General features: G+C 42.1%; 2 protein-coding genes across 2 annotated transcripts in view; both read right to left on the bottom strand.

The window, feature by feature from the left end:
* The window catches only part of rassf7a (Ras association domain family member 7a), a 33184-nt gene extending 30438 nt beyond the window's left edge, over positions 1-2746 (bottom strand). The window contains exon 1 of the mRNA XM_053427215.1: positions 2622-2746. The gene's annotated coding sequence lies outside the window, so the exon portion shown is untranslated. The remainder of the gene's footprint in view (positions 1-2621) is intronic.
* Positions 2747-7223: 4477 nt separating this feature from the next.
* lrrc56 (leucine rich repeat containing 56) lies at positions 7224-16607 on the bottom strand. Its single transcript, XM_053426403.1, has 14 exons — positions 16550-16607; positions 16195-16372; positions 15857-15944; positions 15056-15116; positions 13797-13893; positions 13143-13340; positions 10838-11015; positions 10514-10744; positions 10142-10209; positions 9378-9520; positions 9041-9246; positions 8488-8830; positions 8062-8139; positions 7224-7230 (listed from the first exon to the last, which is right to left on the bottom strand). Exons 1-14 carry the CDS (start codon positions 16588-16590, stop codon positions 7224-7226), a joined length of 1917 nt encoding a protein of 638 aa, XP_053282378.1. The 5' UTR covers positions 16591-16607.

Below are 16607 nucleotides of genomic sequence, written 5' to 3'. Positions count from 1 at the left end.
TTGTACTTCTGTTTTTGCTTTAGTCTTCTATAGTACACATAAAGTTCACAATATAAAATCCCCCTAAGTGTGAAGTTCATCATGGTTTTACTCTGCACCCTGGCATCTGCCAAGGGTAGTAAACTAAATTACAGTGAGGCTCTCCAGCATAAATTCCCAAGAGAACAGAGAGACAACACAGTCTATCAATGTTAGGCAGCAGGTTTATTACTCAGACTGGAGTCTCACATCCAACCCTTTCTCTGCAATGCACTGTACACTTGAACACAATCATCTGCCTTGTAATACATCGTCTCAGCACCAGAAAATTACCCCACTTCAGCTGTGGCGGCGGCGGCAACGGCAGGCACGTCTCCTTCTCGGAAAAAAGCAGTTACCAAGTAAAAAGGGCCCCAATTACCTCCCTACAGAGCGAATGTGACAGGACAGCTGATGAGCCACAGCGAGAGGAGGCGACAAAGCCGATAGTATCCGGAGCCTGGACAGCGATGACCCGTCTGAGACCCTGCTATTGATTTGTTCCAAAAAAAAGGTAATAGAAAGGACTACCTGAGGATTAACTATCCTGTAGCGGCATGTCAGTAGATAACAGGCACATTCTAGCTCCAGGCTTACAGCAGATAATTTGCAATATTAAAAACACGCAAACCTGGAGATTAGATCTAATCAGAAAATATCACCCCAAAACCAATTACCTTCCTGCAATCTGTTTTTTTTCCTCCCCTGCTAACCTGCATCGTGTTTAGCTACCATGTCCAGCCGAAGCAAAAAAAGAAGCACGTAGGGCTATACTTACACTTGTTTGATGGTAAGAGAAATGTGATTTGATACTTGGCAACAGATTAAACAATGTGGAAAGTCTCCCTGAATTCCTGAAAGCTGATACATTAGAAGATGGGGTGAGAGGGGGGGGGGGGGGGTTGTTGGTGTTGGAATGATTTACAGTCTGCGAGATGAAGATTGGGTATCGGTGTGTGTGTGTGTGTGTGTGTGTGTGTGTGTGTGTGTGTGTGTGTGTGTGTGTGTTTGATTCTCAGCTGGTAGAAAAGCCTTTATGCTCTGGTGCTGAGCAGCTGGACAGATGAGTCATCATGTACGGGTTTCATAGTGGGGGGGGGGGGGGGGGGCAGAGACATTGAGTAACTCTTCGTTTTACCGGCAACTTTTTTTGTCCCAATCGACTTTTCATTTAATTCCAGCCAACCTCAAAAGGAGGAAACTGCTGAATCGACGTTGACTCCATCACAGAGCATATATCCAGTCACAGGATCAGAAATATAAGGCTCTTTAAATTAAATTTAGAGATGATGCATCATCTTCTACAAGTTCTGCATAATGATGACCCAGAACGGATTCTCAGTCTCTTTCTCACACACATTCTCCTGCAAAGTCTATCTGAATAATCCATCAAGGATTACTTCGGAAACTAATTGGACAGGGAAGACCACACACTAATTGCCAAAACAGTACAGCTTCCGTTTTTCAAAACTTACATCAAATATGCATGAAAAGTGATAATAAACAGCGGCGGCGTGGGGCATGGCCGCGACAAACCATTTGCAAAAGTTGAGTTGAATCGTGAAGTGGAAAAAGACAAAGAAAAAAGAGGAAGAAAACAGCACTGTTATAAAAACACAAGGAACTAAGAGAGAAAATGTACAGATGTGATGAGAAGAGGAGGAAGTACAAGAAACAAGATCAGGAAGACAAATACGTGGTGTCACATGAGATACTGAACAGGTAAGTAAAGAAGGATGTCAACAAACTGATTAACATAAGGCCTCACTGTATATATACACTATCAGATATGTATATGGTTAATACAGATGACTGCTTCCCTAAGGGGTAGAGACGTAACTGTTAGGTTAGGTAAGTCAAGCTCACACATACAGTCTGTTTGTTGATCAACAGAAAAATAATGATATATTTGTCTTTTTAAATCAACTGAACTGCTAAAGCTTCTTACCATCAATTAATCTGAGGGACTGATCAACTATAAAACTAAAAAGAGATGCAGTTATGAATCAAAATGTATAATTCATTGTGATAAATCAGTAAAATGGCCAATTTGTCAATATCCGAATCCACCTTCGAGCACAACACATGTTTATGTTGTGTGGTGAAAATCTCAAAGCAGATGCTGATGATTGAAACGTTGACTACGATCATCAGTGTGTGTATTTGTGTGGAGGGTTGTTGACATTAGACTGTGACGTGGAGCCTCGTTAAGTTAAATATCAGAGTTTAAACACAACATTACCAGCTGGACTTTAGCATCGCTGAGCTCAAGCTAGCCTCCACGTTAAGTGACTTATGGACAAACGTGGTTGTGGAAGCTAAATGAGACACGGACCATAAATCACAGTGACGCGGAAACAACCACATCATTAGATCCACTTAAAGCCACCGACAGCGGGTCAGTTCATAACTTTAACTCGAGTTGCACAACGAGAACATGGTCAGTGACAAAAAGTTCACAGGGTCAGTTCTTCGTCGGTTAGCCCGAAGCATCCAGCCGCAGGTGCAGCGCTCACTTTACAACGCGTCGCTTCTGCTCTGACAGTCCACAGACGTTTACACCACGTGTGTTGTTGTGCAATAAACAATTTTAAATGACTCACAGACGCTGAGTTGGTCGGTTGCGTTCCCGCGGAGAAGCGAGACTTTCATCCTCTGTACAGAACTTCGTCAGAACTCCGCTGGACGCAGAGACAAACAGGAAGCTGCAAGATCACAGCGTCCGGTCAGGGATTTCACAATAAAGGTGAGAATCGAGACTATCACTGGGGTTTCAACTAACTTGATTACGTTTTAAATAATATCTAATCACATACATTTTATATATTACATATATCTAATTATTATTATTATCATATAATTATATACATCGTAATATATTCAATAAACAATAAATTCAAGGATTAAGTGTCAATTTCTTTTTTCAAAAACATGATAAATATATATAGTATGAAAGTATAAAGTATAAATGTCCAAAAAAAATTGTAACAAAAAGTGTGCATGCATTTGTACGTGTTTAGCGCCAAAAAAATGACTGACTTCCCTTGATAACTGTTTATAAGGAGCATATTGTAGTTGAGATGAATTTCCACCGCAACAGTTACAAAAATCTTAGCTCCTCATATATCTAATGTGATAGTGCATTTCTTGTGAAGATCCCACACTCACAGGACTGACAGCAAAATGTAATCTGACTCCAAAAAGTATGACAACCTCTCATCTCTCACATAAGAGGTAACTGAAATTGCAGCAGGTAGATTACAGTTACCATTATATTACATATTATAAAATGAATTCATAACTAACTACAGTTTTAGCTTGGTTCGTTTTCAAGGATTACGCTTTGAGATTCCTTGTAGTTTGCAGACTACTGGTGATTTCACCTGAGGCTGGGGCCCTTGCAGAATTAAGATGCATTTATTCGTCCCAAACACATGTACAGTCATGCAAAGGCACACTCATGCAGGTAGGGAAATTTAATCTCTGCTTTTGACCCATCTTGTGCAGTACACACAAACAAACTGACATTTCTTACACACTGAAGCAGAGGAAACTGTGTCAGCCCATGCTGTGGGTACAAGGAAAACAAATACCACATGTGTTTGATATGAATCCATTCAGCTCATGATGGTGTCAGGTGGGTTGTACTTACATTAATTAATTATTAATTATTAATGATATTACCATTTAAGTAAATATCACAGATAACAGAGTAAAACAGAGTAAAAAGGAGAAGAGGAGAAGAGGAGACTGTTATGTCTGACAAAAAACTGTACTGGTGAAGGGGATGCTATTTTCAAAATAAACAACATGTTGTAGCATGTGTTCTAGCTCTGATAACAGGAAGTGTTTGAAGCGGATGGCTATAATTGTGTCTGTAATAATCTTTTCACCACCCGAAAGAGCCATTCATAAACGCAAAGATTGTTTCCTAAACAAAGGGAAGGGAAGTCACCCATGTGTCGATCATCACTCATCTCAACAAGATCAGTTTTTTGGGGATCAAGATTGTGTAAACTGAAAAGATTTCTAAGAGATAATACAGCATTGAACCGCTAAGAAAACAGCTGGTGAACCAAAAGATCAAATATTGTATCGTCAGACTCCTATATGTACAAATATCAAAGATTACAATACTTAAAAGCAAATATTTCACCTTCATCTTTCATCTCTCTGAACCAAAGATTCCTTTATTTACTAATCTTGTTCGTGGTGCGACGTGTGGCTTTGCAAACATGTGTAAGACTAAAATAAATGTTGTATTTGTCCCACAAATTTCAATCACTGTCCTGAAACCAGCTTTTCTGAAGAGGAAACAGCTGAAAGGGAACGACAAAGCAGAAAAAACTACAACAGCTGTTAGAGGCTTTCTTCTGTAGGAATAGGTTATCAAACACACACTGTTAAGCCCTGGAACGTATTCATTTAAAATTCATGTGTGCAGTATAATAAGTAGGCCAGAAAACAGGCTGCTATCTTAGACCCGTTGTATTTCTTCTTTTTTTATCTGTAACTACAGGTAATCCCCACTGCCTCTCGCTGCTCGTATGAACACATGACCCTGAAACAGAATGAGATGTGAATGCAGCTATAGGTTTTTTATATTCATTCAGCATTACGAAACAACAAGTGAGAGGATTTCCTTGGTAGTTAGTTCTGATGTGAGCTATCCCTAGACAAGTGTTTTTTAATCATTGATTGTTTTCTATATTAAAATAACAAGGTATATTCTTTTTGTTTTTGGGTGATTTCAGTTAAGTAAGACAAGAATGAATATGACAGAACCATCCTCAGATGAGTTTGCATCATGTGGAAAACGAAAACCAACCTTGATGGCACAATTCAGGTATAACAGGAGAAGTGTAGCCTATTAATACGACGATGAATACTTCATTCATTAATTTTATTGCCTTGATAAATTAAACTTTCTGAAGTAAACTTACTTCAGAAAGCCGTCAATAGGAAGAAGTACCTGTGCAAAGGAGGATATTTGGCATGATTCTGCGAAAACTGGTCAACTGATTCCAAAAACATCTTTTGGAGCGGTGGAACATGACCCAAATAAAAACCTATTAAATTATCAGTGAGTATTCAGGTCAGGGAATGTATCCAGGAATCTTTTCATCACTTTCTGTAACACTGTGGACATGGCAAATTTTAACATCTTCTCCCATTTACCAGGGAATATTTCATGGAACTTGGTGGGGAAAAAAGAAGACATATTTAGGGGGCTGAAATGGGTGTGTGCAATTTGATGCAGCCACTGCATGGAAATCTACATTTTGGCGCAAATCTGGACAAAAAGGGGGATCCAGGAATTGTTTTTATTACTTTCTTTGACATTGGAGGAAAGTGCCAAACTGGGTGCCATTCCAGCTGTGACTACAGTACATTCATGCCTTTTGAATACCATTAAAGACTGTGTTTCTGCCTTTGGCTGTGAAGGTGTCAACAGAAAATGAGTTATGCAGTTTAAATGTGTTGAGGAGAGAGGAATTTTCCTTCTGGCAAGAACATGTACAGTACAAACTGCTTCTGCCGGGCCTGTCTCAACTCATTCTGTAGGTGTTTCCAGGTATATGTCCTGATGGAAAATGTTACCTCCAGTCAATAATATCTTCATCTAATAGTATAAAATCTAACTTATACACCTATTCCTTTGCTCTGATAAAGTTATACTCTGATGTAAGTTTATATATGTTTTTATGTAGGTTGGTTTGTCAATGATCTTCACAACCATCTTTTCAGTTGTGTCTATGTCTCTGAAAGCTTTGATGGAGACTTTAGAGGAATGTAAGTACAACCCACCTGACACCATCATGAGCTGAATGGATTCATATCAAACACATGTGGTATTTGTTTTCCTTGTACCCACAGCATGGGCTGACACAGTTTCCTCTGCTTCAGTGTGTTAGAAATGTCAGTTTGTTTGTTTGTTTACCCGTGTGTGTGTCTGTTTGTGTGTGTGTGTGTTTTTGAGTATATAGTACAGAGATATGTGTTAATTTGTCGGTTTTTACTCTGTTATCTGTGATATTTACTTAAATGGTAATATCATTAATAATCTAAAGCCTGTTTTTTTTATAATCATCCAAAGCAAATTGATGATGCGATGACACTGCAGTACTCCAATGTTTTTAGCTTTTTGATCATAGAGAGCATCTTTATGGACCCTGACTTCTCCAGATGCAGACATAGTTTATTAGTTAGAAGACACGATTCATGCTGTTAAGACTAGATCGTTTCTTCTCTTGATAATACGGATAACTAAAAATGGTATAAAGAAAATCTATTATTCCATATAAGGCATCAGTGCAGCGAAATTCTTTCACCACATATCAACTAAATGAGGGAGGTAATAACTGGTATTGACTGGGGGAGTGAAAGTCAGTTTTCACATGCCACTTTAGGTCTCTAGCTCTGAATACATATGAGAATAACCCCTTTCCAAGAAATTACAGGAGAGTGAGTGTACACCCTCCCACCATGACACCATAAAAGGCCTCATCTTTCATTCCATCCACCTCCATCTGTGTCTTCAGACGTAATAGCTCAAGTGAGATTGAAGTGGGCCTGGAAACACCTGACAGGGAGCAAAAGGGGAGAAACAATCCCACAAGTGAAGCAGCTGTGTGAGAAAAAAAACATTCAAAGGCGTATGATGGAAAGATTTGCTAGAAGATAACAAAGACGCTAACGGGTTATATAAGACCTGTCTCCTGGTTGAGAAGGCGTCTGTGCTTGCATGTACACACACATCATACATTCCTGTGTCTAACACGCGTACACCTCTTAATCCAGGGCTGTTGGCAGGAGTATTAGTGCTCTCAAGGTCTAATGACGGGCCTGTGCTTTCTTTCTTTGATTCATCTGACATCCTGCATGTGTGGATAGATCTGAGGCCTCGATGACAGAAATATGGCAAGTGTTTTATAGTGTGTGTATATTAGAGTGCGTGCCTGCACGTGCTATCTTCGGGTATTCTCAGATAAGGTCGGACAAGTTTGGAGACATTTGGTTGTAGCAGTTTTCCCTGAAATGGAATTCCGTGACAAAAATCTTTGTGACACCTCCAAAACAAACAGCATCATGTGCCCCTGAAGAACTACAATGGTGTGAAATGTGCCTCTCTCTGTGTGTGTGTGTGCCTCAGGACAGAATCAGTCTGATATTGTCCTTCAGTACAATGGACGTGTAATTCCCCCTTAACTCCTGGAAAACAAGAGGATATGACACAGATAGAACATATCAATTCTAATCAAATATATGATCCAGTCCATTACTCCTGTTATAATACATAATACAACATTTTGTCCTGCACCAGCAGAGGGAACAGTCAATGTTTGCCTGTTTTGTGTTTGTATAATGTGAATCACGCACTTGATGCCGTAGATGTGTTCACACAGGGAGGAAAAGAATGAATCATGGGTTTACAAGGGGGTGGATGTGAGGGGTTGTTTGCTCAAGGAGGTGAAAGTGATTGATAGTTTTTCAATTTAATGTTTAGAGACAGTGCCTCCAAGTGGTATACATACGTTATGACACCATGATTACCTGGACAGTCTGGACAATCAAGACTTAACCCAACCCTTAAGTTTTTTCAAAACCTCACCGCTCAGGGATAATTAAAGAAAAAGAATGTAAAGTATCTAAAAAAAAAATCCAATGTCTTATTTATTTTTATACAAGCTAACACGATTATTTCATTATATCTTATCTTCCAATTACATTCGCAGAGTTGCTACTTTCAACATCTACAAAAGAGAGAAAGAACATCTCATGGTAAAATACTGGAAATCCCAGATACACCTTAAAACATGTTGCAAGTGAGGTTCAGAACAAAGTCCCGTTCAACGGCCTCCCCTGCTTTGCCATGTTTTGAATGATAAGGAACAATAACACGTTCATACTAGTCCCTGGCAACGCATCAGCCCACTCTGCTGTCAGTCAGGGTGTGAGCTCCCTCTGCAGGGCTGGAGTGTGTGGTGTGGGTGATGTTTCTGCAGCGCGGCCCTGGCTGTGTGAGGACGAGTGATTGCTGGCCTGTGTGGGAGCTTGGACATTGGAGGGACGTTGTGGGGCTTGCTGCCTGACTGTGCACTGGAAGAGTCCACGTCCACACTGAAAGACAGGGATACTTTGTTTAGAACAACAACCCTATGTGAACACAGGGAAGTAATACATGTAGTTCTTCTAGAAGTGTTCAACAGATTAACTCCAGTAACTTCAGGGTGGCACATGAGTCCTATGACAACTAGGTTAGATTATTGATGAGATCCCTGGTGCCTGTAGGTGTGAACGTGAATGTGATGAGTTATGTGTCGGCCCTGTGACAGACTGATCCTGTCTCTCACCCAGTGTATGCCGGGATTGGTAAAACTAATGGATGGATGGAATTTCTATAGTTCTAAACAGCAGAAATGTATACTGTATAAATTCATAGACTGATGCATATAAACAATGTCATACCATGGATCCATATGCCCTTCAGCCGGGGCGCTTGTTGGTGGCGGGCGGTGTATGTGTGCAACCTGAGGTAACCTCGTCCTGGTCATCTGCTGGACCTGCTGGAGTTCCCGCTCTATGTTTCCTGCTGCTGTGCCTATCTGGTGGGAGCACCTTGCTTTGCTGGAAACAGGTAAATGTTCTGAGTCGGCCTGGCTGAGTCGAAGCCGACGTGCACGAAACCCTTGCGGTTTGCGATTACCGGGAGTTGCTGTGGCACTGACAGGGGGACAAGGGGACAGCGTGGTATCTGAGGACAGGGACAGCCGAGCAACGTCAGGGGATACGGCTTCTCTGTGATGCAGGTCTGTAAAAAAAAAAAAATCATAACAAAAGGTTCAGGAGCAGCCATTAATCTCCTGCTATTTTATGTCTATCTTTATTAACTATAATGTTACTGTGGAAAGAAAATCATTAGTTCTCTATAATGTTACTGTGGAAAGAAAATCATTAGTTCTCTCATGATTCCAGTCCTTTTAGTAGCAACATAAAGCACATTCGTTCAGAGGGCATTCACCTGGGGAGAGAGACTGAAACGAGGAATCTTGGCTTTCACCACGCCTCTTCCCTCCACGTTCTTCATCACTCCTGTCATTCCCCATCCTATCAAAACCTTCTTGTTCATCGTCATCAACATTATCATCATCTCCCTCCTCTTCTTCTTCGCTGTGTCGAATAGCCAGGACCTGTGGTAATCTTTCAGTCTCTATGGCCTGGAGACGCCTGAAAAATGGAGTAGATATTTGTTGTTTCAAACGGTCTGTCATGGCCAGATGGAGGTTAAGAATTAGCTTTTGCATAATTTAGAGTATAATTTAGTGTTAAGGAGAGGGAGCTCTGCAAGTAGTTAGCACCTGCTGTGCTGCTCCCGCCAAGCTCTGAGTTCAGCGAATACATCACCACGTTCCCGAACATCAGGCTCCTCAAGGTCGTACGTGTGCTCTGGTACGTGGATGAGCAGGTCGCGGGGGGTAAAGGTAGACTTGGTGGGCGCCGTCTATAAGAAAGAGGCGAGGGGGTGAATGAGTGTGTTGGTGGCAGAGGAGGCCAGAGAACATAACCGAAAAATAGAGGCCCAAGAGTTGAGTGCATCAATTATGGATATATACTTGGGTAAAGGGCAGACAGAGAGGAGGGAAAACAAACACAACAGGGGCTCACTGAACAAGAGGGACAGGAGAGAGGAAGACGGGCTGACTGCAGCGGTGTGTGTGTGTGTGTGTGTGAGGACATGCCAGTGTGATGGATCACATGGCGTTGGCAGCGAGGGCTCCATCTGTCACATCCCTCTGACACCGCTGCACCCTTCACACATCTCCATCCCCTGTGTCCTGCCACCGCTGTGCCTGTCCTCTCTCTCAGGCCTCTGTCCTCCTGCTAATACTTTGCTCTTTCTCTTCATATACTGACACCACATTAAAGAGATGAAGCTGCTGAAGCCAGACAGCCATAATGGGCCTGTCAAAGCCCATAGAGGCTTTTCAGTGGACACTAAATGCTCTGCTCTCCGGGACCCAGTGTGCATGATATGATGGATTGGTGCAGATTTGCTTTTTTAAGGAGCAAGGTGATTTTTTTTCACTGAAGGAATTCTGTTGTTCCAGCACACACCACCTACCTTCAACTTCTCGCGCCTCGCTCGAATAGCTTGGACTGGGTTTCCACAGTACACGATCTTACCAGCTCCTTCAAGAGTCAACAGATTAGAGGATGAGAGAAAATCAAAGTCTTTTATCATAAGTATTTCCTCTTGGTCACACTGCTGAGTAATGACTGGAGCTGATCCTGTTTGTGCAGAGTGATGCTACTTAGAAGAAGAAAAAAAAAGAACTAAGAAAACTGTGAAAAAGATGGAAATGCTTGTCATGGGTCAGTAGTTTTACCACAACAGTTATAGAAGCTACAAATAATTTATAATACTGATGAGGTTAGAGAGACTGTAGTTGGATCTCATATAAAGAAACAACAGTCAGAAGAGACACTGGTTTACCATGTGTCAGGATGCTGGTTTCTGCTTCCACTGCTGCTATATCAGAGTCTGCAGAACCAGGTCTGGATCCAGGAGGGGAGAGTACCCCTGACCTGGTCGCTGACATGGGTCTGGAGCCAGTCTGGGGTCTGGAGCCCGCTGATGAGAGTGGCCAGACACAGGAGTGGCTGGAAGCAGGGCGCCTGGCTGAGCTGGGTCTGCTGTCCGGCCACGCACCCTCTGCTGTCTCCTCTACAAACACAAAAGTGAGTGGCCCATTAAATACACCACTGTAATAAACTGGCCTGCCTCGACCATCTCAAAACAACATATAAATGCACACACCGTCCTCAGTGGCACTCTGGGAGGAGCTACAGTCTCTGATGGAGTTTCGGAGAACGGCCCAGTCTTCTCCCATGGTGCCGCTGCAGCTCAGACCGTCATCCTCAACCCTTATATTGTCAAGGTAATGAAGCTGAGGGACCAACTCCCTCACTGCAGCCCGATATCTATATTCTGATGTCTGGGAAGAGTAAGCAGAGCACAGAGAGAGTGAAATGTTGAGGACAGAAACGGGACAAAAGGAAAGAACAGGCAGACTGGGACTTAACTGTACAGGCTTTCAGTTTAATTGTATGTAGTCTTTTGTGTGCGCTAAAAGCCATGAGTGCATTACGTAGCAGTGTTTTTAAGGATTGCATACTGTAAATAAAACATCAGAGCTATTCCCGTAGTGATTTCAGTTTATGTACTATAGTTAAAGACCAATGTAATGAACAGACTACTCAAATCTGCCCTTGACGTCGACTCATCCACTTATTGATGTGCTTGGTATTCCATTTGGATCCAAAAAAGGAATAATTGCTCCTCTAACCTATATCTTATTCAATTTAACTGCAGTACGGAATAGTTTAGATATACTAAATAATACATAGCTGTATAATATGGACTACAAGATGCCCCTAGATATGATAAAGACCCAGGATATGTTGTAAAGGAGATGTCAGCTGACTCTAATACATTATTTTGACCCACATTCGGTAAAGTATTGGTTTATATAGTCAAACAAACCCGTGGGGTCCGAACACAGGGCAGGTGCTAAATGTAACAATAGCATCACAAGATAATAATGCATAAAATAATGCCTATTAATTAGCCCTCATGATTTTTTTGCACTTGTTTTTGACCACTGTGAAGCTTTAACTCATCTGTAAGATCTAACTTTTGAACACTAGGGGAAGCTACATAGGCCCATGAGGGGAGGGGGGGAGAGAGAGAGAGAGAGAGAGAGAGAGAGAGAGAGAGAGAGAGAGAGAGAGAGAGAGAGAGAGAGAGAGAGAGAGAGAGAGAGAGAGAGAGAGAGAGGGGACAGTCCAGTAAATCACTGAGCTCCTGAGCGATCGAATTGTAGCTTGGTACTCCTGCCCTTCACCAAACCACACTGTTGCAATGAATGAAATGAAAAAAGAGAGCAAGAGAGAGGGTGGCAACGAGGAAATGAGAGAGAAAAGAGGGGGAGAATGATGGCTGAGTAAGAGGAAGTAGGCATGTGTATATCTGTGTGTGTCGTGGATACAGAGAAAGAGAGCAAGAGGAGTGGCAAGAGAGCAAACCCGAGTCCCCCTCAGTCACTACAAAGCACAGGCCTAATGCATATTCAGCTCAGCATCTCCCTTCATTGCCCCAGTTTCCTAATTAATGCTCGGCTGGTGGGTGTAAATAAACACATTCACTGTGGCCCAAAAAAAAAAAAAAAAGCACACAGTGTCTCGAATCCATGGAAGCTGGAAATGCAGCTTCTATCGCCACTTTATGTGCTAGACATCTACATGAATGTAATGACCAGTTTTCAAAGATCTAATATGCACTGTAATGTAAACATAACACTGTGTCATGATGTCTCCACAGCAGAGTGTGTCTGATACGTGGCTAGTGAATATTTTGGTCCCTCCTCCTCTCCCACTGTCCTCTCTGGTGCGTGGAAGACCCAGATACAGATTGATGAGATCATTGATATTTTCATGTCTCAGCACACGCTAATGACATTTGGGCCATTAGCTATTGAAGCCACTGAGGCTAACGATGTTGGTGCACAGGCTACACAAAAAACGAAATGGTACCTACATCACAAACACGAGTTGCATTTGTAAGTTGGCTTCTACAAACACTTCCTTAGCAGGAACGTGGCCCATCCTCTTTGCTCAAGCATTTTTCTTTTCAGCTCCTAATCTCTGTTTTTATTCTATCTTTTGCCAGATTGCTGTGACTCTGAACCTTGCACAACCTTGTACTGGTTCCTTCGAGGGCCGGGAAACCAGCACGAGCTATTACAGAGTCTTTATCATTTTGTATATCGTACTTGTAATTTAGATAATATACACATGCATAGAAAACCAATAAAAACCCAGACACATCTCCATCAGATGCATTTCCTGCAATATTATCCTTTCCTTATCAACCTTGCATGCGGCCACAATTGATGGTCATGACCTATTGATCTGGGACTTTTGCAGCAAACAATAGAACAATGTTAATAAGTATCAGTGTCTGCTGACTCATACAGGAGGAACAGATAAGACTTATCTGTATTACCGTACTCAAGAGCCATCTCTTTTCCCAGTATGTTATAACAAATATATATTTACCCTACCTGAGTGGCAGTGGGGGTTGGGCGAACACACACAGGATTTCCCTCCAGGGTGAGTTTCTGGAGTTTGCCACATAACCCCAGATACTGGACCTGGACTAAATCATCCACATCGTTCCCTTCCAGATCCAAAAGCTGCAGGTTCTCCAGCATGCCAAGCTGACTCAGGTCTGACACGCCGTTGTAGGCCACATACAGCTCCTGGAAAATCAGGGAAATGACGAACAGATAGTGTTGACAGAAACCAAGGAAATATGTGATGAGACAGAGAGAGAAACCAGCAGGCATAAAGTTTGTTATAAACAGAGAGCCAGAGAGACAGATTAGGTATCTTCTCATCTCACTGATACCTAGGATTAAAACTTTCCTGATCGCTAACATGATCTATTACATCATTACTTAGGAATTTTCCATAGTGGCTGTATCGATGCTGTAATGTTACTGGAATTTGATGGAAGTGCAACACAACCAATGGGATTTATGTTAAAGTTAAGAAACAAATTAAAAAACCAATATGAAAACTTGATTGACTAGATATCTGTTTCTTTTAATCAATATATAGATTTTTAACCTTGTAAAAGTAATGCTAGTCAAATCATGGCTTTTCTTCCCCTCAAGAGTTTGATGAGTTGTTGAACTTCCTCTTTTAAAATCTACCTTCAGACAAGAGAAATTAGAAATGCCATCTAGGTCTTGTAGGCAGCAGCGAGACATCCACAGCACCTGCAGATGGGAGAGGGTGGTTCCCAAGTCTCTAAGAACACAGAATAGAGCAAAGTTGATTTAGAGGCAGGGAGAGGGAGTTGCACAACACTGTGAAACATGAATGAGACCCTCCAGTCCCTTGGCCACTGCAGCTACAAGCTCCTTTCTCTTCCCGAATGTGCAACCCTCTCTTTCTGCCTCCCACTTGTCCCTGCAGCACACCCCTGCTCTGACCCTTCCACCAGAGCCTCATTCAGTATATCTGCAACCCTGTTACACCCTCTCCACTACAGCTCCCACAGCCCAGAGCAGGAAATGCTATCAGAGGCAGTGCACGTCCGGCTGGCTCTGCTCTGCTACTCTCAGGGTGGAGCACACAAGGCCCTATCTCTCTGTTGTACTCTGTGATTCCTCAGCAGTCTTTTGGGAAACAACTGTCCACCTGTCCTGTTTTAAGGACACTTTACAATATGTGTATCTCATTCTGGAACTTTATTTCTGTGGTTGAAATCAAACTGGCAGTAGAATCTGGAATAGTCTGCGCATGTTACTTGTCTTCTTTCCCAGGATGAATCTGAAAAGTGATACACCACAAAGCCCACTGTGTCCTTTTGTGAGACAGATGTGTGAACCTGTTCTCCATGTGAATCTATCTCTTAGACTGTGCTAAACACAACGTCTGTTGTCGTGTGGTTTACAAGCTCCAACATGTAACGGCCGCACACAAACATTTTCCTGTTGGAAAGCCTTGGCTGAAGCAGAGCAGTGCTCTACACCTGCACCACAATCCCACAACCCTCCTGAACTGACTTTCTGCTTCAGAGCGGCGTCTTTTTATGGCTTCCAAAACCTTGTAGTTTTTTGTAGCACCCATGTGACCCGTGTAAAGCCTGACAGTAATCCCCATGGGTCCATCCCTGCTCATGGTCAAATTAAATTTCTGTTTGAGGAAAGACTTGGACATGCTGGCTTTGCTTCTAAACACAAGCTAAATATAAAGTGGGTCAGAAAGTATATATAAGAAGCACAAATTCAGCTTTATCAAATAACCGCAATTCCCATTCTGTTCCAGGATTTACAACTTCTTGAAAATCGGTGAAATTGCAAGAGGTAATGTCGACATCATGAGTCTGTTTGTGTGTGTGATACAAGGAGAAGGTTGCATTTCAAGACTACAGAGGAGGCAACATGTTATGCAACTTTACACTTACCTCACTGACATGATCGCGCTGTTGTTCATTTTCAGCAGAACAAGCTTGGGCAAGAGGGCACCTGGAAGATCGTCACATAAACCAAACTCTTTCTAATTACATCAGATTGGGGGATTTTTTTCAAGATTTTTCCACTTTTAAACTACCTTCCTGATTCAATTCTCAAATGACTGCATCATACGTTTAACCTAAGCTAGCTGGAGAAAGTAGCATGTATAGCTGCAGGCTAGGCATGATTAACATGTACAGACAATATTGTGACATGTCTGCACTCCTTGTGTAATCTAGGACTTTAGATACAAAGATAAGTACAATGAAGATGATCTTCCACAATGATTAGTTCATTTTTGCATTCAATGTTTGCACAATTAACAGAAAATCTAGTATGATGTTGGGGACATTATAGTGATATCGTTATTACCTATTGCCAAAGATATGTTATGTTTTCACCCATTTGTTTGTTGGTTTATTTGTATATCTGTGTTTGTGCAAGATTACACAAAAACAACTGCAGGAGCTTCAACGTTACTTGGTGGAATGATGCTGTATGGGTCACGGAAGAACCTGCTGAATTTTGGTAAAGCTCCGAATCAGTTTTCACAGGGAATAATCCACATGTAAGGAAGTGATGTATGGCATTTTGGGGCAACTTGAGGAGACTGCTGGGTTTTGGTATGAGGTTTTAGTCTCTTATTCTGTTGAGGTGAGCTGATTCAAATATTTAAACTTTGCGCCAATAAAAGTTTGAAATACTAAGCTGTGGTTTGCCTTTATAAAAAGCCATAGTCGTGTACATCTTACCAAAGTTGCCCAGCGTGGTTTCTTGTGTGTCTACGCAGATCTCCAGCGAGGTCACGAAAGAGAGGTCCCAAGTTCCACATAGGGATTTCTGTGTGGAAAGGAAATTGACAGCACAATAACGGACGTCTGAGTGGACAGTGACTGGATTTGGTGTTTATTTTACTCAGCTATTAGTCAGTAGTTGTCTACCATGTAAACCTATAGCTCTGATGGAACAGGTTATGTGAAGCCTGGGGTATGAAATGATTATCTCTGCCCACCTCCACTTGAAACAGCCTGCTCTTCTGTACATCTAACACAACAACACAGCCATTGTTCATGGTCCAGTGTGAACCTACCAGCTTCTCTGCGGAGAGGTGAAGCTCCACTGCTGTCTCTGGGTCCTGGCAGGGCTTAGTGGTAGGAGTTGGGTTGATCTGACCTGATCCACTCAGCTCAGTCACCAGGACCCGTGCCGAACCGGGCCGGTCCTTCCGGGCCACGGGCCCACGACAACAACTCATCTCTAACGACTTCCTGAATCGCACGACACAAACGTACGCGTCTTTTCTAGCTAGCAACAAATAACCAAACAAAGCAGCGCTAATTGCTTTGCTAACATAACGCAATGGAAGAATCAATTAATATTTTAATTGCAACGAAAGGTGCTTCTAATCTAATGTCACAAAGCAGTTTAACACAAAATAAATTTACCTGTAACAGAAACCTGCGTCTTCAAGAGGAAGTCCTCGCATTTCACAGGCTGAAAACA

The sequence above is a fragment of the Pleuronectes platessa genome, chromosome 7 (assembly GCF_947347685.1).
Source record: "Pleuronectes platessa chromosome 7, fPlePla1.1, whole genome shotgun sequence".
NCBI classification, from domain to species: Eukaryota; Metazoa; Chordata; class Actinopteri; order Pleuronectiformes; family Pleuronectidae; genus Pleuronectes; species Pleuronectes platessa.
This window is presented reverse-complemented; position numbering and strand designations above follow the sequence as displayed.

What these genes read in the sequence shown, in the direction of transcription:
- lrrc56 (XM_053426403.1), bottom strand. Translation starts at nt 16,590, where the DNA reads ATGCGAGGACTTCCTCTTGAAGACGCAGGTTTCTGTTACAG. An exon ending in CCAGAGTGCCACTGAGGACG is followed by an intron (nt 10,745 to 10,837) that starts GTGTGTGCATTT and finishes TTGTGTTTGTAG; the next exon opens with AGGAGACAGCAGAGGGTGCG. An exon ending in AACCAGCATCCTGACACATG is followed by an intron (nt 10,210 to 10,513) that starts GTAAACCAGTGT and finishes TGACTCTTGAAG; the next exon opens with GAGCTGGTAAGATCGTGTAC.